The sequence below is a fragment of the Coffea arabica genome, chromosome 6e (genome assembly GCF_036785885.1).
Source record: "Coffea arabica cultivar ET-39 chromosome 6e, Coffea Arabica ET-39 HiFi, whole genome shotgun sequence".
Taxonomy (NCBI): domain Eukaryota; kingdom Viridiplantae; phylum Streptophyta; class Magnoliopsida; order Gentianales; family Rubiaceae; genus Coffea; species Coffea arabica.
The window spans coordinates 60,232,287-60,255,846 of NC_092321.1; the positions used below are offsets into that span (position 1 = coordinate 60,232,287).

Below are 23,560 nucleotides of genomic sequence, written 5' to 3' on the forward strand. Positions count from 1 at the left end.
GAAATCTTTTAAATTAAAAGTGTTCGCTTACCAAATTAATTAGGACTGTTCTTCTACATTTGAACAGCTACAAGTACTTTTTTTTTATTTCTTTTCCCACAGGGAAGGGCATGTTCAGAAGCATTTATAGGTCACTTACAAAAATTTTCATAGATCCCCATTAGCACGGCTTTCATATCGAGAGCGAAATTCAAACACATGATCTTTTGTAAGAAAATAACTTATCCTTGCCAATTGAATTAACTTATGTTCGCAACTACAAGTGCTAAAATACAATTGAATTAACTTATGATACATCTTTAGTCTACGCCTTTCACGAATCCCCCAACTCAACATATTCAAACAGGAAAACCTGGGACGAAAAGCTCAGCATTTCTCAAAATGGAAAAGTGGTCAACTAATAACGCAAGCTTTTGGACGCCTGTGCTCCTTATTGTTAGAACTCATCCAGTGTCTTTTCATTATCCATTAATTTGGAGTACGTAAATAAGATTCTTCTCTGCATACAACACAGTACCTCATTAGACTACAATGATTGTTCAAAAAAATAGTTTGAAGAATAAGGCTACGGTGGCCGATGGACTGAGTAAGTAGCTTGGTCAAAAAATTGACTTGAATTTGATTAAACTTGAGCTCTTAATAGTTGCTCAAGCTTTTCGAACTTTTAATTGACAAATTTCCATGACTCGACATTAGAAACAGATCAGACAAAGAGATTATCTAAAGTATTTATAAACCTTATATTAAAATGGCTAAAAATCGATAAAATTAATCAAACTATTAAAAGTAAGTATTAAGTAACCACTAGATCGGCCGCAAGTAGACTAGTATTTTGACTACAAAACCCAGAGTGGTCCAAATGTATATATCTTCGACCACTTTGTGGCTTACCAAAAAAAAAAAAAAAAAAAAGCACCCATCTCCCATCAATCACAGGTCCACAAGTAGATAAAACAAGTCATAAATGGCAGATGATACACTATGTAAACTACAATGGTTTTTGCAAGTCTAGCATCCACAAAACATTTACTCAAGTTATTTCCGACATCAAACCCTTTCTTTAATATTTTATGGGCTATTTAATTATTTCGATAACGGACAATGAACCAAGATACCATGTATAAGCAGTTCACAGGCTCAATTTATGTTTTTGAATTATGTTATTGCCATCTATCATCAAACATCAAAACCAAAGTGCGCAAATAGAAAATCACAATAGAGAACTCCACAGAGCTATTTAGACCCTTCAAGCATTAAATAACTGTTAGGAAATTAGTTTAATTTCTTTTAAACAGGTTTCTTATTTTGTGTGAAAGTAACTAATTTCGTAATTGATTTTAATTACTTGAAATAGTAGTTAAAGAATTTCTATTTGTATGAATTTAGGAATTTGGAGTTATTTCTGATTCTGTACAAGATTGGGAATTGGCAGTTATTTCCTGTTATTTTTTGGGTGTTGGTCAAGTAATGTAATTTATAAATAGATGAGAATTGACATACTATAAAGTGGCATACAAGGGGCAACATGTAACTTTATACATTGGATGAGAGAGAGTTCTTAAAAGATGAGAGATGGCATAAGAATTTGGATTTGGATTCAAGTTGAATTCATGTATAAGATTTTCTTCTCATAATAAAAAATGAATTTTTTCTTCGTGGACGTAAGTTTAATGATGGAGTCGAACCACATTAAATTTTGTATATCGTTTATCTTTACTTGTGACTTGTTTGTCATTAAATTGTTATGTACTTAATATTTTAATAGTTGTTTATTCTATGTCTAAATCCCAATAAACTGGTATCAGAACAGGGTTTGTAGTTGGATCCTGATTGACTATTGAAATTAAGTAATAAGTTGGCGAGTATTACCAACTCAACAATTTAATTGGTAGGGCTTAACAAGAATCATTGAAAGTCGAAAAGTATGAAAATACTTGACGGTGAATCCAGACAGGTGATTCAAGGGTAAAAAAAGGTGGAGTCTAATGTCAATTTTAGACGTGAATCAGTGAAAATGCTCTCACAACTCTAACGGTTGATATTTTATTCCAATAGTTTTTAGATTCTAATTATGTGCTTTAGGTGGTACGACTTATATCCTAAGAAACAAAGAAATCTAATTTTCAAGTGTTAGAAGACTGATGGCTACGAGTTTTATATTGCAGGTGGAGTTTTGAAAATCACACCTGATAAAACAATTCTGAGAATGAAAAAAATTGGTGATTTTACCATTTGATTGCCTCAATGGTTCGAAATAGAACTCACAGAGAGGGATTTCGAATTGCAAGTAGTTGTGAGAAGAAATCCTATAAAAAAGACAGTAAATTGAGACATCTTCTCGAAAGTCAACTGGTGGTTAGACTTGAGCTAACTACACATGTTTATTTATTGATTGAATCAACTAGGTGTTAGAACTGTATTTGATTCGCATGTATAGTTCGGTATTATATTATTTGATAGTTAAGCACAAATGATTTTTAAAAAAAATGTGTTAAAATAGAGATTTGTTAGGAAATTGATTTAATTTCTTTTAAGCAAATTTCTTGTTTAATAGGAAGTAACTAGTTTATTAATTGATTTTAACTACTTAAAGTAATAGTCAAGAAATTTCCTATTTGTATGAGTTTAGAAATTTGAAATTATTTCCTACTTGTATTTATTTTCTATTATTATTTGGGTATTAACCAAATAAGGTGTACGCGATAAAATATCAAGTCTGCAATAAACAAGAAATATACACGACAAATGTGTGATATATAAATTTAAGAAAAATATGTGAATACAATCTCTGGGATTTTCTCGAACTTGTGGAGAGTTTCCCTCGATTCTCCTCCTCGAACGCCAATCCAAGGGCTTCGCAGCTTGTTCTTGTATCCACCACCGATTCCTTCAAATCTTGATATAGAAGATTTGAAGAACTTTAGAAGATATTTGAAGACTCAAGTCTTAATATATGGGAGACTTGGAGAGCTTGAAGAGCCGGACCTTTGTAGCTTGGAGTTTCAATGCTTTGAGCGTATGAGATGCCTCTTGGTGTCTCTGTGTATCTGTGTCTGTGTGTATTTTTGATTTGATTGAGAGACCCCTATTCATAGTTGTAGCAAGAGGTAGAGGTTGAAGACCTGTGTACTATTTTACTTGTCTTGCAAGACGTACAGTCATATTAGGACTGTACCAGTCAAATATTATCTCTTTATTTTATATTTATTAATAAAGAGATAAGTAACTCCTCGATTGGCCAAACTCGTGGGGCCATGCGACGTGGCGCCGTCTGATTGGCCAAGCTATTGCAGTATATAAGAAATATACTTGGATTAAACAATTCTAAATATTATCCCTTTAATAAGAAATAAATACTTAGATATTTATCCAATAGGCATGTGATATGATATGATTTGGTTGGTGAAGATATCCCTGCAATTTGAATTGATTTGGAACACCTCAACTTGACACATGGAGAAATATAATTGGCCATTTAATAACCAAATTTTCCAACTGTACATGACATATGGCAAGATCCGATTGGATAGAAATAAGCCACAAAAATAATTTATAGACCAATGATAATTTTAAGAATTAATTAAAATTCCATTGTCTACAAATGCCCTCTCGAAACTTGTTCGTGAATAAAATTAAAGCAGGATTTGAGTGAACGAGTTTCGACATTTTTCCTTCAATTTGATTTGAATGCCGTTGGAGTTCCAAAGAAAACAGACTAAAACTTGAAGTTTTGCAAACCAAATGTCCGTAGCTTCTGAATGGATATAAGATGGCCATGCATGGTACTTTCACCAACGCTAAACATTAAATGAATGCATGACTTTGGTGGGGCCAACGGTTTCAATTTCCAAAACCAAAAGCTTTCCATGCAATATCTATACTGTGGCTAAATACAATGAAACAACTATCCCGTAGCCATATTTCATGCAATAGGTTGATAAGGCCAATGATTTCCATTTCCAATACGTTTCTTCCATGGCCCACTAATTACAAGCCTTTTCCTATATTGACAATGATTGCTCACTTCCGCATTGAATTGGGATTCTTTGCCCAATGAATTACTTAGCCAGCTATTACCACCGTAGTCCACGATACCTTTGACAAGCCGGCTTCGGATCAATAAAGTTGTTCCAAAAAGAAGTCAACCTTCTTCCAAATTCGTGCGGGAAACGACTTGCTTTTAGTCAGAGCAATCCTTCACTATATATATGACCAGCCGAGGCCACAGTTTCTTGCGCAAATTTGATTTCTCTTTTCTCTAGCCGCATTGTCATCGCTGCTAGTCTCGGTCATCGGTACTGCCGTTAAATTGGTGTCTCTTGGCAGTGCTCCTCAACAACATCGTCATTTTCCTCCGTCTTGCCTACCAGGTACTTAAGACTTTCCTTTTACTTACAATAATATTTGACTGTTAGGAGAGACTTCGGTCTAGGTAGTTCCTTGGGTGCCATGAATATTATTATTGTCCGAAACTTGCATGTCTGTTGGGCACGTATTTTAGACTTGTATAATTGCATCGGCTCGCATCACAAGATAGCCTGGCCATTTGATTCATCTATTAGGACAATACCAAATATGATATTTAAGACCCCTCTTTTCTTCTTTTTTTGTCCCCTTCCTTTTGCTAGAACTCTGACCTTATTTTTTTTATTTTTTTTTTCCTTTTTGCACCAGTCCATGTCAATATCTCAACTTTACTAACTTGCTCTCTTGTAGACAACCCACCTCGTGCCTGAAAAGGAGCTTGAAGCAATTTCAGGGATTTGAAGAAAGCAACCAATTAGGTAATTTAATTACCAAAATTTCGTGAGAAATTCCCTTCATCGTCTAATACTTTCTTTTACAAAATTTCAGTAAACATGCAAATTAAGGACTACGCCACGCCATTACCACATATTTCATTGATGGACGAACTGGAAGGAACTCAATCAAAGAGCTTGTCACTACATGTTTACAAACCAGCAATCGGCCCGCTCGCTGAATCCTTCATACCCCTCGAAGGATGCTTTCATCTCGAAGATTGGACTAGCAAGTGGACTAAGGAAGTGGTGGCACCGTCGACTTTCTCCACTACGTCGAGCGAAGAAGAAGTGGTCGTATTAAACTCGTCACTTCACAATGGAGATCCGGAAATAGCCAAATTCACGCTTCCGTTCATGGGATTCAATATTGACAAAACTACATGGAAAATCCCTTCGTCCTTCTTCGGTGAGGCGTGCTTCACCTCCCATTATTGGGAGTGGGTTGAGGATATGCTTGAAAGGTATAAAGACATACTCACATGCGCTGGCATATTTAAAGCCGTCTACGCGTCGAAATACTCCTACGACCGCTGTGAAAATATTTTGCGAGCCTTCTTCAAATATTGGTGCCCCTCGACGAACACACTCCATACGCCCGTTGGAAAGTTGTCCACCACACTTTGGGACCTTTATCGACTTGGTGGCCTTTCGATCGATGGCTCGTTCTTCGATGAAGTTGTTCCTTCGGCGCAGGAGCTCCTCACTCGTGACAAAGAAGGGAAGCCACTTCTCCCCGAGAGTTGCAGGCACCTCTTTTCCGCTTACTACCACCTTTGGACGAATGACCAAGGGGTATGGATGAAGGACTGGATTCGCTTTTGGTTCAAATGAAAGGCTAGGTATAGGGTTCCTTCGAGTAGGGCGAATAGAAGAAAGACCACGTCTAAATCGAAAATGACCTATAATCCCTCTGGAAACGTAGAGCCATACGACCTTGCTGATACGAAGGACTTCAACGTCCCTTTCGACACACTGGACATTCCAGGGTATTTAAGAAAGGAAACCTATATTGCGGCATTCATAGCGTATTGGATTTGCAAGTTCCTTTTGCCAATCAAAAAGGTCGATCGTATTCGCCCAAGTGTCTTCAAGGTTGCATGCTTAATGGCCACAGGAAAAATATTTTGCCTTGCAAACCCCGTTCTTACGAGCATATATCATGGGTTGAGAAAGATCGTCCACGCCCCTAATCTTGGAGAATGTGGGGTAACTTTTCTAATCCATTACGTCTATACTTGGATTGGCCAATACTTCGATGTATATTATGAAAATCATCAAGTGAGTAGCCACCACGCAAGTATGACAAGATTTAGTGGTGAGAAAATGGCAATATTTTATGGCCAATCAGAAGCTGGGGAAATCTTCAAAGAAGTGAATCCTTTGATGCTTCCTAAATTGTGCTGGACTGAGAATGAAGAAAAGGTGTTGATCGATGATGGATCCTTATCATCAAGACTCACGAGCTATTTCATTAGTCAACGCTCTTGCCATTTAACTCTACGTAAGGACAATACTTTCATTATTGAAAAATATAATCCTTGCAGGTTTAGCAGACAATTCGGCTTCTGTCAGGACATCCCCAACAACTTAAAAGAGATCACTCACACTTATACCTTGGGTGAGGCTATTCAACTATGGGATTCCTCAGTTCGTATGCAGACGCGATCTCGGATGACTATACCCACGCACAGGAAGCATCCATTGATCACAAAAGACTATGACGCTTGGTGGTCGACTCGGTCAAATAGTGTCTCTTCAACTTCCTTTAAATTCACCATTAAAATCCCTCAGCAATCATCGAAGAAGGGTAAGGTTACCTCCGCCAACGAGTCAGTGCATCATAATGGAGCTATAGAGATTGTAACAGGTCTTACCTTATCCACCTTGCGGAAGAACAAAACTATTAGCAGTCCCTCGAAAAATATTGCCGCAAAAAATAAGTTTTCCAAGAACTCTCGACAGGCTATCAAAGAGGCACAACCAGTGATTCCAGCAAAGAAGACGCCGCCCAAAGTTTCAAAATCCTTATCGGTGAGCAGAAGAAGATGTCGAAATCGAAACGGTGGACGATCGTGACTCTATCGAAGCCATAGAAAAGGAAGGGATTCAAGTTCAAGGCATCGAATCTACCCAAGAAGGAGCCCATTCGTTGGCGAGCGGTAGCAGTAGTCAAGACCGTCATTGAAATCGATCAAAGAAGAGGACATCCTCTGATTTGGAGGAGGTTTCCTTTACACCACTGTCAGTTGGAGTGTCGCCACTTAAGGTAATCATCTCTCCATTTTTTTCTTTTTTTTTTTGTAACTTCTTTTTTTTCCAGCCCCCGTTTCTTGAATTCCATCAAGAAGGTGTTGGTAACAATTTACCACCCGAACTCGAAACTGATGATATAATTTCAAACAATAAAAGTGACGAAGTACATGTCAGTACTCCAAAACAATTTGCCCCCAGTGGAGGTACCTCATCAATGTATAAGAAGGAGTTAACTGGTTCGCACGAGACCCAAAAGAGGCCTAAACCAGCACTGGTTTCAGAATTTCATGGGCAAAAATTGATCCAAGCGCATCGAAAGAGATATTTGCAGAGTTTGTGGATCGATTTTCGCGGGCAGATTCTTGACACTCCTATTGAGCAGATCTCTTCTTTAAAAGAGTGTACGGAGGAGATTATTGCAGAAATCACCAGAACGGATCCTACCAATGGTCTCCCTTTAAAAGATTATTTACTAGAATTATTTGCCAAGGCAGAGACATATGATGTTTTGGCACCTTCATCACAGGAAAAGATGAGTAAAGAAGCACATACAGAACTCCTTTCCAAAGTGACCGCCCAACTCGAGAGAGCCAAGGCGTAGGAAGAAGACCTAACTTGTCATCTGCAAAGTCTTGAAGAAAAGTTGCAGTCCATTAAAGACAGGAAAAAAGTGTTGCAACAGGAACTTATTAATTTGGAGAAACAAGGCCTGAAAATCAGCTCAACTATAGATCAAAAGTATGAAACTTTTGAGGAGATCCGGACTGAAGTAACCCGGGCACGTGATGAGCTCTCTTCTATTGAAAGTACCGGCATCTTGACTGATGACGCAGTGAACGAATTTGAAAACATGAAGTCTGCACTTGAATCATGCAAAATAGTTGTAGTGGATTACAAATTTGACATTTAGGCTTTTCACCATGTCTTTTTTTCTGAATTTGTTTCATTTTTTTTTTCATGTAATGAATTTTTCCCTTTTTTTGAATAATAAAATGCTTTCCGTTCCTTATCTCTTTTTTTTTTTTTAAGATACAAGAACTCAAATGGAGCATTTTATTTATTTTATATTTTTTTTTTAGAAAGAGAAGATTCTTTTTTTTTTTTTGCAAGGAACAATGATTTGATTTGGAGTGGTGTAACTGAACTTAGAAGTTGCCCTCCAAACTGCCTACATATCCCAACAAGGGAATCAAGTCACACGTAGTTCCTGCCGTTCACATTTTAACCTCATGCGGGTCAGGAGTATCTATTTGTTTACCATCTTAGACTTGGTGGAGTGTTTCAGCAGTTTAACCACATACTACACTATTGGTGGTTGACATCCACAGTTTTAGCTCATGCGGGTCAGGAGTATCGCGCGGTTTCGATTACGCATAGTACCTTTTTAGGTACTTGCCATTGATGGGACCAACCCTTAATCCATCTTCAGCAACCAACTTGTATGAGCTATTTGTATATACTTCTCGAACAACATATGGACCATCCCACTTAGGAGTAAACTTTCTTTATCCTCCATGAGTGAGAATGATTGGTCTCCGAACGGCGAGCACTAACTCTCCAATTTGGAAAGAGCGAGGTCGAACGTGCTTATTGAATGCTTTTGAAAGGCGAGCCTGATAGCACTCAATCCGTTGCTGAGTTTCCAATCTCTTTTCATCGAGTGCTTTTAACTCCTCAAGGCGAAGACGAACATTATCTTTTTCACTGAGCCCTTCTTGAATTACAATTCTTAGCGAAGGTATTTGACACTCAAGTGGAAGAACAGCTTCAACACTGTAAATAAGCGGGTATGGGGTCGCTTGCGTGGGAGTTCGAAAAGTAGTTCGGTATGCCCAAAGTGCTTCTCCAATTCGAAGATGCCAATCCCTTTTCGATTTATCCACGATTTTCTTCAACAGATTACATAAGGTCTTGTTGAATGCCTCCGCGAGTCCATTTGCGGCAGCGTAGTACATGGACGAATTGTATTGTTTGAAATGAAACTTTTCGCAAAACTTGTTCATTGCTACATTGCAAAAAGGCTTACCATTATCGGTGATGATATAACGCGGGACTCCATACCGATAAATGATGTGTGAGCGAATGAAATCTACTACATTCTCCTTTTTGACCTCTCTTAAAGGAACCGCTTCGGCCCACTTTGAGAAATTATCTGTTGCTGCCAAAATGAAAATGTGCCGTCCAGAAGACTTTGGGAGCGGTCCAACTATATCCAAACCCCAAGCATCGAAGGGCCAAGAAGTCACAGTTGGATGCAATGGTTCAGGAGGTTAGCGGATGAAATTGCCATGGAATTGACAAGCTTGAAATCTTCTAGCAAAATCGATACAGTCATTTACCATCGGTGGCCAGTAGTATCCCATTCTTTTAATGCGAAAGTGTAATTTCGGGCCAGATTGGTGAGCACCACATATTCCAGAGTGAGCCTCCAGAGTGAGAAATTATCTGTTGCTGCCAAAATGAAAATGTGCCCTCCAGAAGACTTTGGGAGCGGTCCAACTATATCCAAACCCCAAGCATCAAAGGGCCAAGAAGTCACAGTTGGATGCAATGGTTCAGGAGGTTGGCGGATGAAATTGCCATGGAATTGACAAGCTTGAAATCTTCTAGCAAAATCGATACAATCCTTTACCATCGTTGGCCAGTAGTATCCCATTCTTTTAATGCGAAAGTGTAATTTCGGGCCAGATTGGTGAGCACCACATATCCCAGAGTGAGCCTCCTCCATTGCTTGCATGGCTTCATTTTCTCCAAGGCATCGTAGAAACACCTCATCGAATGATTTTCGGTAAAGCGTCCCTTTGTAGTAAATGAAACGTGGCGCTCGACGACGTATATCGACCTTTTTCTTGGGATCTTCTGGTAACTTTCCATGATCAAGGTAATCAATGATGAGGTGACGCCAATCTTCCTTTTTAATCTCATGGACAAAAATATGATAAGCATTTTCTTCCTCACCATCATCCTCTTCATCAAACATCGGAGGTATGACCCAATTTTGACATATTAAAATTTGATTTCGATGAGAAGGTAGAGTGATCATGGACGCAAATCTTGCCAAAGAGTTAGCTTGTTGGTTGAAATTCCTAGGGATATGTTCTATAATGACATTATCTAAATATCCCATGAGTTATCTTGCATACTTATAATATGGGATCAATTCAGGTTTTTTAACATCATAAATACCAAGAAGTTGATTTACCACTAATTTGGAATCACCATAGACCCTAAGATTCAACTGCTTCATGTCTACGGCCGTTTCCAGACCGAGAATCAATGCCTGATATTCGGCCATATTGTTTGAACACCGACGTGTTAAAGTGAAAGAGTATGGTAATATATCTGATTCAGGAGTATAAAAGATAACTCCTGCACCAACTCCGTCACGGTGCGCGGCTCCATCGAAATACATTGACCATGGGGATTCGACCATAAACACTTCTTCATCGGGGAATTCATCAGTCAACTCCCACTCGGCAGGTATGAGATGATTGGCTAAAAAGTCTGTCAATATTTGTCCTTTGACAGTCTTCGCAGGTACATAAATAATTTTAAATTGTTGAAACTGAAGGTACCATCTCGCGAGTCGGTCAGACAGTACAGGTTTTGTCATGACATATTTAATGGGATTAGACTTAGATATGAGTCGAATAGTATGTGTTTGAAAATAATGTTTCAACTTCTGAATGACAAATATAAGTGCTAAACACAACTTCTCGATGGGTAAGTAATTCAACTCATTAGATGTCATCATCCGATTCAAGTAATACAGCGCATTCTCCTTACCTTCATCATTTTTTTGAGCAAGTAAGGCCCCAACCGACCGTTCTTGTGCGGAAATATATAGAATCAATGATTTTCCTAGAATGGGTGCAGCCAGCACTGGGAGATTCATGAGGTATTTTTTTATGCTTGTAAAAGCAATCCTACACGATTCATCCCACTCGAAGGGTACCTCTTTTTTCATCAGCCGACTAAAGGGTTGGCATCGTCCGGACAAATTAGAGATAAACCTCCGGATATATGTCAACTTCCCTTGAAGGCTTTTCAATTCATGAATATTTCACGGTTCAGGCATGTTCATAATAGCATCAATTTTATATCGATCGACCTCTATTCCCCGTTGATGAACGATGAAACCGAGAAACTTGCCAGAAGTGACTCCGAATGCGCACTTCAAAGGATTCATCTTCAGTTGGTATCTCCGAAGGCGTTGGAAAACTCTTCGAAGGTCTTAAATATGATCCTCTCGCTTCTTTGATTTCACCACAAGATCATCAACGTAGGACTCCACATTTCTATGGAGCATATCATCAAATATTCTTTGCATTGCCCTTTGATATATCGTTCCAGCATTTTTCAAGCCAAACGGCATTACTTTATAGCAATAAATTCCCTTGGGGGTGCGGAAGGCAGTGAGCTCCTCATTCTCGGGCGCCATGCGTATTTGATTGTAACCGGACGATCCATCGAGAAAAGATAGTGCTTCATGCCCGGTTGTAGCATCTACCATCAATTCTGTGATAGAGAGAGGAAAATCATCTTTGGGGCAAGCCTCGTTTAAGTCTCGAAAGTCAACACAAACTCGAATTTGCCCATTCTTCTTCCTTACAGGGACGATACTTGAAATCCATGTTGGATATTTTACTTCTCGTATGAATCCGGTTTCAATCAATCGATTTATCTCATTTTCTATCAGAGGAATTAATTCGGGCCGAAAGCGCTTTTGAGTTTGCTTGACAGGTTTTGTTCCTCGCTTGACAGACAAATTATGAACGGCGACCCTTGGATCCAAATCAGGCATTTCTGAGTAATTCCAGGCAAAGACGTCCCTGAACTCGAGCAGCAAATCAACATACTCTTTTTCTTCTTCAGGAGTCATACAAGAGCTTATGTAAATTGGGTGAAGATCGTCGCTTGTGTCAAGGTTAATCTCTTTTAGCGCATCGACTGTATTTTTTATCCCTTGTTCAAGTTCAGGGGAAGCGTCATCTGCATCTTCTTCTTCTTCTTCGGGATCACTAATCGTAATATGATGACAGGAAGCCATATTTTCTTGATCCTGTTCTTCAAAAATGGTTTCAATTCTTACATTGAATAAGTCTCCGTAGTGCATGAAGAAATTGGAGACTCGCTTTCTTGGTCCGTTCTTCTTTATTGGAGTAAGACTTTCTTCCTTGGCAACTTGGTACTCTTGCTTTTTACTGCCTAATCTTTCATAGATAGGCGGTTTCAAATTTTTCGGCTGCGGGTCAAGTCTGTTAAACACAGAAGTACGCTTTGACTTATTTCCCAACCTATCAAACACAGATCTCCTTCGGCTTGTGACCTCCATTTCCTCGTTCACGTAGTTACAACTTGCCCTTTTAATCATTATACGCACTGGAGAAGGCGGTTGATAACCAAGACCCATCGATGAACTTTCAACATTATAATCTTTTTCTTTCAACATTTTCTGCGTAGGTGTTAACCCATGAGTTTTCTCGCAAGTCACCTCAGGAGGGAGTTTGCCTAATGCATGCTTCTCATTTGGGTTATAACCGGCCTTAGTAAGAAGTTTGTATGCGTTTGGATCAAAACTTTCTTGAGTCCGATTAGTTGGTAGTGAGTAATGTTCTACTGCCGATTCTTCTTTGGGACGTACAAATCCTTGCGAGTTAGCTTTCTCATTTTTAACAGACTCTATCTTGGTGAGCGGAACATTTAATGTATCATTCCTAATAAAAGAAGACTGGCCTTCTTCTCTCCTTGATCTTGGAATATACCGCAAAATGGATCCTTTGAAATCTTGCCTTTCTTCCTTTACTGATTCTTTTCTTTTTGCCTCTTTCTGAAGGTAAAATTTAGCGTCGGCAAAGTGAGTCTCGGCCTCAGTGAAAGGTTTATCATCGGCAACAACTTTCTTAACTATACCGCCTCGACAATATTTGAAACATTGATGCAGGGTAGATGGTATAATTTCATTCTCGTGAATCCAGGGTCGTCCCAAGAGCATATTATAAGAGGTTTTGGCTTCAATGATATGAAATAACGCACTTGAAGACAACTTACCAATGAGCAATTCAAGTCTTATGAGACCAATTGCTCTTTACCCCCTTGGTTAAATCCTTGAATCATGAGGCGGCTCTGAGAGAGTTCATCGCTTGAGATTCCTAGTTCCTTCATAGTACGTACGGACATAATATTGACAGCAGATCCTCCATCAATGAGTATCCGATTCATCTTCTGTTCTCGGACATACACACTAACAAACAAAGGTCGATTGTGCGTTTTGAATTCAACAGTTAAATCGTCATCATAAAACATAATGGTCGTTGCACAATCCACCGGTGGTTTATTATCGATTTTGAGTTTTTCCTCAAATTTAGTGCCAATTTGTGTGATTTGAGGATTTTCAGCTTTGACGACATTAGAAGAAGTGGAGTTATCAGTATCGTCACTTAAATACCCCTTTGGTATAAATTCTCTCAATGTCACGGGCTGTCGAATCCCTTGAAGGAGCTGAAAATCGGAAGAAATTGGCGTTGTGGCCACTCCTTTTTGTTTCTTTGTTGTTTTTCGTTGTTTCATTATCACTTTAGACTTTGTCGAACGAATGCTTTTCGAAAAGATGTACTTCTTTATTTTTAGCTTGCAAGTTCTCTTTCGAGTGACTAAAGTCCATCCTTCGTTGTCATCTTCAATAACGTCTTCAATTGAGGATTTTCAAACTCCTTAGACAAAGCACTACTTGATGTGGATAAAACTTCTATCGGACAACACACAGACTCAAACATTATTGTTGTTTGGTTTGTCGATACTTTATCTTCCTCGAGAAGGATTTTCCCTTGACGGGCCAATTCCATAATTTTGTCTTTAAAGACAAAGCATTTAATGAGAGGGTGGCTAATCAAGCGATGATAACAACAATAATTTGGATCATTGACTTGACCGCCTTCCTCTGGGCGCTTCATGTCGGGAAGTTCAAGGACTTTCTCCTTGAAAAGATCATCGAACATCCCTTGTAAATCGGATTCAAGGAAGGGGTATTTCTTTTCTTGCATTTCTTTTAGAATAGGTCTTCTTACCGACCTATTTTGAGGGGAGTCTACATTTTCGGTGATCTTTCGGCTCACCTTGGTGGCAATCTTCGTGGGAGTTGTGTTTATTGCCATGGACTCCTTATTACTGAATTTTGAAGGAGGTTTGCCCCTTTTTTTATTTTCTTGCCTTTCATTGCTTTGACGAAGTGGCTGCACTCGCGGAGCTTGAATAGGAAACCCATCAGTTGCATTGGCCGTGATGCTTAATTCCATATCATGAGCACGAGTAGCTAATTCTTCAAATGTGTTTGGGCGTATACCCTGTAGAATGTAGCTTAGGCTCCAATGCATTCCTCGGATGCACATTTCTATGGCAGAGGGTTCAGACAGTCTGTCCTTGCAGTTGAGACTCAGACTTCTCCACCTATCGATGTAGTTGACCACATGTTCATCCTTCCATTGACGAGTGTTAGTCAACTCCAGTATACTAACGGTTCTTCTAGTGCTGTAGAAGCGGTTCTCTTGTTCCAGCTGTTCCCAACTGTCGATGGACCCCGGAGTGAGATAAGTGTACCAATCAAACGCATTGCCCTTCAAGGATCGAACGAACTGTTTGACTAGCAGGTCACCATAGGTTCCAGCTTTATTGCAGGTTTCGACAAAATGGACCATATGTTGTTTTGGACTACCATTCCCATCGAACTGTTGAAATTTAGGCGGTTGATATCCAGCAGGCATTGCGAGGTTGTCGATTCTAGCAGTGTAAGGCTTGCAGTAGGTAAAGCTTGACTTTGAACCACCCTCCTTTTTATCTTTGATCATGCCTTCAACAAGTTCCTTCAGTTGTTCCACAGGGATAGTTCCATCGGCGGTCACATATACTTCCTTCACCTTGTCTTTGCCTTTAGATGAGGGAATTTCACGCTCTTGGTTTGCATGACTTCCTTCAGGAGCGTGATCTTTCTGGGTGAGCAGTTGAGCAATGAGAGCATCATGGTCCTTGATGTGTTTTATCATGGTTTCCATCATTTTGGACATGTTCGAAACTTGCTTTTCGAGATTTAAAGTATTTGTCATCATGGCAGGCATTGCAGCAGAAGAAGCAGCAGAATCTTCAATAGAAAATCTTGAATGAAGCGTTTCATGTAAAGAGGCTGATCCAGTGCTTGATGAATCATCGTCATGCTTAGAAAACTTGGATTCGGATCCAAATTCGAGCATAGCAAGAGCCTTCTCAATCGAGGTAGGAACGTCTTGGATCCCCATCATGGAAGAATAGCTCATTGGTGATGTTGAACCGAAGACGGGAGTTGGCGCCGATGGAGCTTCCATGCTACTTTGGGTGAAGGCTCTCGTCATATTTCTTATCACAGGACCAATAGCGCGGGTATTGGTGGCAACATGTGCAGCTTTCTGAACAGGCTTAGCATCAGTAGCCCTGGAACGTGCAATCATGATTTTGTTGCTCTTTGGTGCCATTGATGATGTATGTAGTTGAATATTCGAAAAGAAGAGATGGAAGGCAGAGATGGTCCCACCGGGCGTGCCAAAAATTTGTACGCGATAAAATTTCAAGTCTGCAATAAACAAGAAATATACAAGACAAATGTGTGATATATAAATTTAAGAAAAATATGTGAATACAATCTCTGGGATTTTCTCAAACTTGTGGAAAGTTTCCCTCGATTCTCCTCCTCGAACGCCAATCCAAGGGCTTCGCAGCTTGTTCTTGGATCCACCACCGATTCCTTCAAATCTTGATATAGAAGATTTGAAGAACTTTAGAAGATATTTGAAGACTCAAGTCTTGATATATGGGAGACTTGGAGAGCTTGAAGAGCCGGACCTTTGTAGCTTGGAGTTTCAATGCTTTGAGCGTATGAGATGCCTCTTGGTGTCTCTGTGTATCTGTGTCTGTGTGTATTTTTTATTTGATTGAGAGACCCATATTCATAGTTGTAGCAAGAGGTAGAGGTTGAAGACCTGTGTACTATTTTACTTGTCTTGCAAGACGTACAGTCATATTAGGACTGTACCAGTCAAATATTATCTTTTTATTTTATATTTATTAATAAAGAGATAAGTAACTCCTCGATTGGCCAAACTCGTGGGGCCATACGACGTGGCGCCGTCTGATTGGCCAAACTATTGCAGTATATAAGAAATATACTTGGATTAAACAACTCTAAATATTATCCCTTTAATAAGAAATAAATACTTAGATATTTATTCAATAGGCATGTGATATGATATGATTTGGTTGGTGAAGATATCCCTGCAATTTGAATTGATTTGGAACACCTCAATTTGACACATGGAGAAATATAATTGGCCATTTAATAACCAAATTTTTCAAGTGTACATGACATATGGCAAGATCCGATTGGATAGAAATAAGCCACAAAAATAATTTATAGACCAATGATAATTTTAAAAATTAATTAAAATTCCACTGTCTACATAAGGTAATTTATAAATAGGTGGGAATTAACATATTACAAAGTGATACACAAGAAGCAACATGTAGCCTTATACATAAAGTGAAAGAGGTTTCTCAAAAGTTGAGAGATAGTATTCAAGGGTTTAGATTTAAGTTCAAGTTGTATTTTTTTATAGATTTTTCTTTTTATAATAAAGAATGGGTTTTTTTTTTCGTGAACATAGACTCAATGATGGAAGCGAATTGCGTTAAATCTTGTGTATCACTTATCTTTCATACTTGTGACTTATTTATCATTAAATTGTTATATACTTGATGTTTTTAATAGTTATTTGTTCTGTGCCTGGATCCCAATAATAACTCCTATAGAATAAATGGTAATCAACTTGTCCCCCATTTAACAAGTGTACAAATGGATGGGGTTCAATTCCTTTTCATTTCTTTTTTTTTCATTTTAATATGCTTCAGAACAAGAAAATTACACCAAATAATAATGATTCAAACAATCTAAAACATAGTACCCTACTAAATTCGGACCAAATTGGAAGCACGGATCAATAAATATAGACATGCCCATTTAAATTTACAAATTCAAGGATAATTGATATTAGGTCAAAATTGGAAGCATAAAATGGATTAATCATTACAAGTGTAGTAACTAGAGTTGCAAACAAATCGAACTGCTTGCGAGCCTCTCGAGTCAAAGTTATCGAACTCGAGTTCAGCTCGAGCTAGTCAAATTAAATTCGAGCTCGAATTCTAGTTCAAAAATATTAAACTCGTTAATTTACGAGTTGGCTCGCAAGTTCAAGTATATATATAAATATATATATTAATAGTAAACTTATATATATTCCTAATATTTTATTATTTATTAAGAAAAAATATTATTTTATTTATTTTTTAAAATAAAATAATTATTTTTAAAAAATATTATTTTTTAAGAAAATAAAATAATTTTCTTTTCGAGCTCAAGCTCGACTCGAATTCGAGTTAAATTTGAGTTCGAACTTTAAATTAGCACCTCGTCGAACTCGAGATCGAGTTCAAATTTGATAAAATTAAATCAAGATTCAGATCGATTAAACCAAAATTCGACTCGAATCGACTCGTTTGCAACTCTAATAGCAACAAAGCGCAAAAATTGAAGAATCTCATGTCTACAAAAAAGAAAAAAGTACCAAAATAATACTCATATAAAATTTTTCTCCTCGAAAAACCATTCACTACATCAAGAGAATAATTATTCATGGAAGAATCCCTTGATCCTTCAACTTTCTGATTTTTCTACTCTGTCTCACTCTCTTGCTTTCTATCCCTCACCCCAACACAGACTTTTCTTCCTCTTTGAGTAAATAAAGCAAATCTTTTCCTATGAACCATGACGCAACATGTTTTGTTAAAGAAAGTGTAACAAGATAACCTCCGAATAAACCATGGCACAGCATACTTTCTTGTAATTCTTCAATCTAAGCTGTACTTTCTAACTAAGGGTGCAAACAAGTCGAGCTTAATCGAGTAGCTCGCGAATTTGCTCAATGAAAACTCGAGCTTAATCGACCTTCACATATATATGTCATTTTTAATTTTTTATTTATTAGTATAAAATGTCTATTTTGTCTATTGTTTAAAATTATATAAAATATAAATTTATATTTTTTAAGTTCGATTAGGCTTGATTGGATTTGATAAGCATACACTCGAACTCGGGTAATGCAAAATAAAATTGACAAGTAGATATTTTACGTATTTTTAGTGTGTTTTATTGGTTAGTTATAGTGTGTTTTATTTAGTTTTATAGCTAATAAACTAGGATTCTAGTGAAAATATACATTTTATGGTTAAAGTGTAAAAATTGCATTTTATGGATTTTTATGGTAAAAACTTCATATTTTGTAGGTTTAATGATTCAACCATCAAATAGAGTGCATTGAGAAGATAATTGGATGATTGATGATGGTTAAAAGTGATAAAAATAAAATATGAAGTGTAAAAGAGAAAATGCAATTTAAGGACAAAAGATTGCAAGAAAAGTTAGCTTTGGCAACCTGTGGTATTTCGGCTATATCTTGAGCTACATACATTGAATTGACATAATTCTTGAACCATTTTGAAACTAAGAGACGTATCTAAATTTGGTATGAAGATATCAAAGTCCAATTCAGTCATTTTTCGAGTCGAAATGTCGAAATACAGAAGTCAAAGTCTGCTGTCGAAAGCAGACAATAGAGCTTTGACCAGTCAGTGGTATTTTGATCATATCTCGGTCCACAGAGCTCCAAATGGGATGATTCTTGAGGCATTGGAAAGAGAATTCAAAATTCTACAAATTTCTTGTTTTATACAAGAGCTAGTTCTGCCTCAATCATAGAGAAAATTGCAGTTGAATTGTCCAAATTCTTGTCAGAAATGGTTGCTCTCCACTTGTGCAACTTGTTTCCTTCTTTAATAATTCACAGCTATTGATGAACGTGTAACAACCAATTAGCAACTGTAAAAGGGATGCTTCAAGTCTCATTTCTTGACTACATTCATCTATATATAGCCATGGACTTGCAAGATTCAAGATAACTTTGCAAGGCTAGAGAAACTCACCAGAAATGTAGCTTTCACTAGTTTTTCTTAGTTCATTAGTGTAAAAAACTGTTTACTTGGTGATACGTGATAAATGGCAAGTGGTGGAATACCTTTGGGGTTCGGTCTATTTGCTTGTGGCTTGTGCTTTTACCTCAAACAGTGATCTTCTTGTTGACTTCCAAATAGCTTCTTGATATTCTTAATTGCTTTGATATTCTTCATTAGTTTAATTTAGTTTTTCCTTGTATCACCTAGTGGTCTTATGGAGACTTCGTTTTCTATAGACGAAAAAATTAGGTCATCTTCCATCACGAGTTGACATGTTCGAACACTGTTATATTGACTCAAACGGAAACCCGGGAAATGATGACGTTGCAACTACATTGGTAAGTCACTAATTGGTTGATGAAATTAGTACCCTAAATGACTGAAATTGTCTACTAACTTATGACTGATTTTATCTTGATTGATGTAAGATAATCGATTTTAGTAATATTAAACTTTTTCTGGATTTTGAATACAGCAAGCTTTGAAAGAAAAAGTTAGCCAACTTCCTCCTAGTTCTAATGATGCTGTTGGTCGTGATGATGCATTCGCCCAAGTATTTGGGGAAGATAAGAATGGACGTGTGCGCATGTATGGTCTAGGTGTGACACCATCAGATAAATGGGGTAATGCACCTAGTCGCAGCACTTGTCAGCGTATTGTTATGGAGCAAAAGGCAGCAATTTCTAAGATGGAAGAAAAATTTGCTGAGCAAGATCAGCAGCTTAAAGACCAAGCTAAAGAACTTGTAGAGCTCAAAGCAATGGTGTGTCAGCAGCAAAATAGTGGCTCAAAAACCGGTGGCTCGATAAATTCAACATCCTCTAATCATGTTTCAAAACCACCTATTGGTGCTCGTTCTCTTCAGGTATGTTCATGATTCTTTTCAAGAATTTATTGTGATTATATCATGTGAGGATGCTTTTATTGTTTGAAACTTGTTGATTAATTAAACTGCTATTTTGTTTGGTTATGTTGAATAGTAAAACATGGCAATTTCAACTTAGTAGGGTCGTGGTTGTTAAGTTTTATTGCTGAAAATTGGAGAAATGTTCAAAATGCAGGGGAAACTCTATCAAATTTTTTAAAATAAATCTATCTAATTCAATTCTATGACTTTAAATTATCTTGTAGGAAGGTGATTGGGTGGATATTTTCAGTTTGTTTGATCCAACAAAATGTCTAGCTATTGGTCGCCTCCAAGGAATTGATCCTTCTAAAGTTGTTGGTGGACAATCATTAGGGCCATGTTGGTGTGAAATACTAGTACAAATTGTGGTGGAACGTAGCGAACAATTGATTAGGCCTTATGGGCTCTTGCAGACAATTGAAGATGCACTTGGTGCACCGATTGCTTGGCCACTGAAATTGGTATACTTTGACACAAAACTGTTCAAGTTTTTTTCTTTACAAATATTTGTAAGTTGGATGGATAATGAAGTGGTGTTCTTACTTAATGTATAGATAAAGATTCATGAGGATTGATAGTTGCACTTTTAGAAAAGACAATGCTGGATTCTATCGCAAGAGTTGGACAACAGCCTTTTGTTTAGAGAAGCAATGCTAGTTTTTGAGTTAACTTCAAATTTGTGGAATATTTTTGTGAGGATGCTGCTGGATTCTATTGCAAGAGTTGGATGGCAGCCTTTTGTTTAGAGAAGCAATACTAGTTTTTGAATTAACTGCAGATTTGTGTACTTTATGAAATGGTCACAAAATTTATTATGAGAGGTATAAACTTTCAAGCAGATTTATATTCTTTGGCATAGTGGCTATCTTACTTTTGCATGTTATGTGTTTGGCGTATTGTATTAGGAGATTAGAGTACAAAATTTGGATGAAAATTGCACCCAAAAAAAAATAGACAGCTATTGAGGCACTTGCCAATGTCTACATTGAAACTAATGCATCCACTAAAACCACATATCATGACACTTTTTTGAGAGTTTGAATATTCCTTTTAACAACGGTAGAAAATGCCCTGAAAGACAGGTAAACACTGCATTGTGAACTACCTCCATTAATGTATATAATGCACGTCATTGTGCCTAGACAAACACCTTTTGGCAACATGTACAAGTGTCCTAAAAAGGACAAAAATGATACCAAGTAAAACGCCTTTATAGTGCATTTTTAGAGACATTGGTTTGTGCCTATTTGCGATTTCTATCATGGCAATTGTGAGTGCATCAAATTCATTAAACATGGCATTAAAAAGCGCCTCCAACCTTTTCCAAACGGGTAGTTTAGTAGACATTTCATGTGTGCGCCTCAATAGTCTAAGTGCCTCTAAAAGTTCCCTATTCCATCATTTTGTTGTGCCTCCAAATATAATTTTTCTTGTAGTGGCGATGTACAAATAAGAGTTATAGCGTACAAGTGAGACTTGAATTAAGTGCCAAAATGGACTAAGGATTCCTGCGAGGATTCGACTTGATCCAAACTAGTTCTTTGCGCGGATCGTGTCCAAAGAGGTCATTGGTCACCACATCGGATTTGCGCCTTGGATCCGCACTGTAAAGCAAGGATCCGTCCGCAGATTCTTCAAGGCCTGATCACAAAATTGAATCTGCGCTTGAATCCGCTTTTGTGGAGACTTGGATCTGCAAGTAGATCCTTGCAACATTCAGAATTTTCGGGAGTTTGCCCCGGCACCTTTTTGTGTGTAAAAGTGATTATTTTGAACCAAATTAGTGTGTAAACATGTGAAAATTGGTATGAACACGTATGCATCTTGTGAGAAAATAGTACTCCTACATATTAACCAGTCTCTTGATAAATTAAAGAACTAGATGCATTGACCATTCTTGGTTAGAGAAACTTGATTTTGCTGTCAATTTTCTCTTGTTTGTATTGTAACCTAGAGGTGACTTGCCTTAAACCGGCAAGAAATTATTTGGTTTAGTTGGATCTGTAGAATTTATTCTTCAGATCTATTGTATCTACGTATGTCTGATATAATTTGTATTGTTAGTGTAGATTTAATAGAAGTATGATGTTTTATCAAAATAAAAAAAATGTGAGTGATATTTGCACTTTAAGAATAGCTACTGCTATTTTACTATAACATTTTATTATAAATGAAGAAAGGTAAAGTGGCAGAGGATTATATTAGAGTGCGAAGATTATTTGTCAAATTTTATTTTGTGAAATATATCCCGCAATTCCTTTTTACCAGCTCGTGTATGTTGTTGCATGTAGGAGAAGAAAATATTCTGATTTTTTCTCACTTGCTTGTTTGCTTCTGCAAATTTTGATTTTAGATGATTGTAAAACTAAAACTACTAACTAAACTTAATGAAGTTATTAAATTATTAGAACCATTTAACTAAAAATATGAGTGAGGAAGTCTGGTGTTCTTTACTTCTGAAGGAAAGAGAACTTTATTATTGTTTTCCTTCTTCTTTTTTTGACTAGGTCAAAAGTGCACCTTGATCGAGGACAAAAACGTTGAGGGGAATTATTTCAAAAAAGTATTCTCCATAATCTAAATCTCTTTAAAAAGCATAAGGTTAAAAATTAAAAGTGAAAATTAGTTGGGGTCTCTATCTTTGAAAAAGTAAAGTCCACTTGGTATTAACTTTTTAAAGAATTGGGTTCCTATATTAGTGTTAGAGCATAAGGTTAGATGAAATTAAAGGTCAAAAAAATTGATTTGATACTCCATATCCAGGGTAAGTTATTTCCTCATTCATGTTGGAAGATTTCTACATAACACCGAATTTGTTGGGAATAATTTGCAAAAAAAAATTAATTTCATGAGATTCTTCAAATATATTTTCTGTTCATCTTTGCATTTTACACTACACATCATAAAAAATGCTATTTTGAATCATAATACTTTTTTTAAAAATAAGTTTCAATTTTCAACTTCTCTAAACTTTTGTAAGATCTTTCTTTGCTTATCAATAAAGTGCTAAATTTGAAGATTAAAAAAAAAACACAGTTTTTGACTCTTTGATTTTTTTCCTTTTAATCTTGATGTAAAAGAACATTAGAGAGTACTTTAAAGTATTTATTTACATATTGAATCCATTTTTTAAGTGAACTTCTAGAATTAGACTCTAAGGGTCTGTTTGATAACATTAAAAAGTGGTGAAACTGAACTTTTTCAGACATTCAGATGTTTTGAGTGTTTGATAAATGAAAATCCATCTGCTGAACTTGTTAAGCAGTGCTGAAATTATTTGTATTTTTTTTTAGCACAAGAATCCTAATTGAATTAGAATTATTTCAACTGCATTATCTTATCTACCAAATCTACTCTTGTTTGTTAATTATATTCAAAATTCTTATCTAATTAAACAACCTGATATTCTCTATCTAAGGGTTTTCTATTTCTCTTTTCTCCTTTTTTAATGACTTTCACATCTTCTCCATACTCCTCATATAATATATTTCATCTTTTATATTAATTTGAT

The 23,560-nt window shown here is 37.0% G+C and overlaps 3 protein-coding genes across 3 annotated transcripts; 1 reads left to right on the top strand and 2 right to left on the bottom strand.

The window, feature by feature from the left end:
- Positions 1–8,560: 8,560 nt before the first annotated feature.
- On the bottom strand, positions 8,561–9,010 carry LOC140009985 (uncharacterized). Its single transcript, XM_072056343.1, has one exon. The coding sequence runs from the start codon at positions 9,008–9,010 to the stop codon at positions 8,561–8,563; it is 450 nt and encodes a 149-aa protein (XP_071912444.1).
- A 2,279-nt stretch (positions 9,011–11,289) lies between these two features.
- LOC113696930 (uncharacterized) lies at positions 11,290–13,050 on the bottom strand. Its single transcript, XM_027216312.2, has one exon. It carries the CDS (start codon positions 13,048–13,050, stop codon positions 11,290–11,292), a length of 1,761 nt encoding a protein of 586 aa, XP_027072113.2.
- A 6,364-nt stretch (positions 13,051–19,414) lies between these two features.
- LOC113696931 (uncharacterized) lies at positions 19,415–20,624 on the top strand. Its single transcript, XM_027216313.1, has 4 exons — positions 19,415–19,480; positions 19,618–20,007; positions 20,274–20,510; positions 20,604–20,624. Exons 1-4 carry the CDS (start codon positions 19,415–19,417, stop codon positions 20,622–20,624), a joined length of 714 nt encoding a protein of 237 aa, XP_027072114.1.
- The last annotated feature ends 2,936 nt before the right edge of the window (positions 20,625–23,560 follow it).

Coding starts and splice junctions, on each gene's coding strand:
- LOC140009985 (XM_072056343.1), bottom strand. CDS start 9,010: ATGTACTACGCTGCCGCAAATGGACTCGCGGAGGCATTCAACAAGACC.
- LOC113696930 (XM_027216312.2), bottom strand. CDS start 13,050: ATGCTCTTGGGACGACCCTGGATTCACGAGAATGAAATTATACCATCT.
- LOC113696931 (XM_027216313.1), top strand. CDS start 19,415: ATGTTCGAACACTGTTATATTGACTCAAACGGAAACCCGGGAAATGAT. Junction 20,008..20,273: donor TTGGTGCTCGTTCTCTTCAG/GTATGTTCATGA, acceptor ATTATCTTGTAG/GAAGGTGATTGGGTGGATAT. Junction 20,511..20,603: donor TTGCTTGGCCACTGAAATTG/GTATACTTTGAC, acceptor CTTAATGTATAG/ATAAAGATTCATGAGGATTG.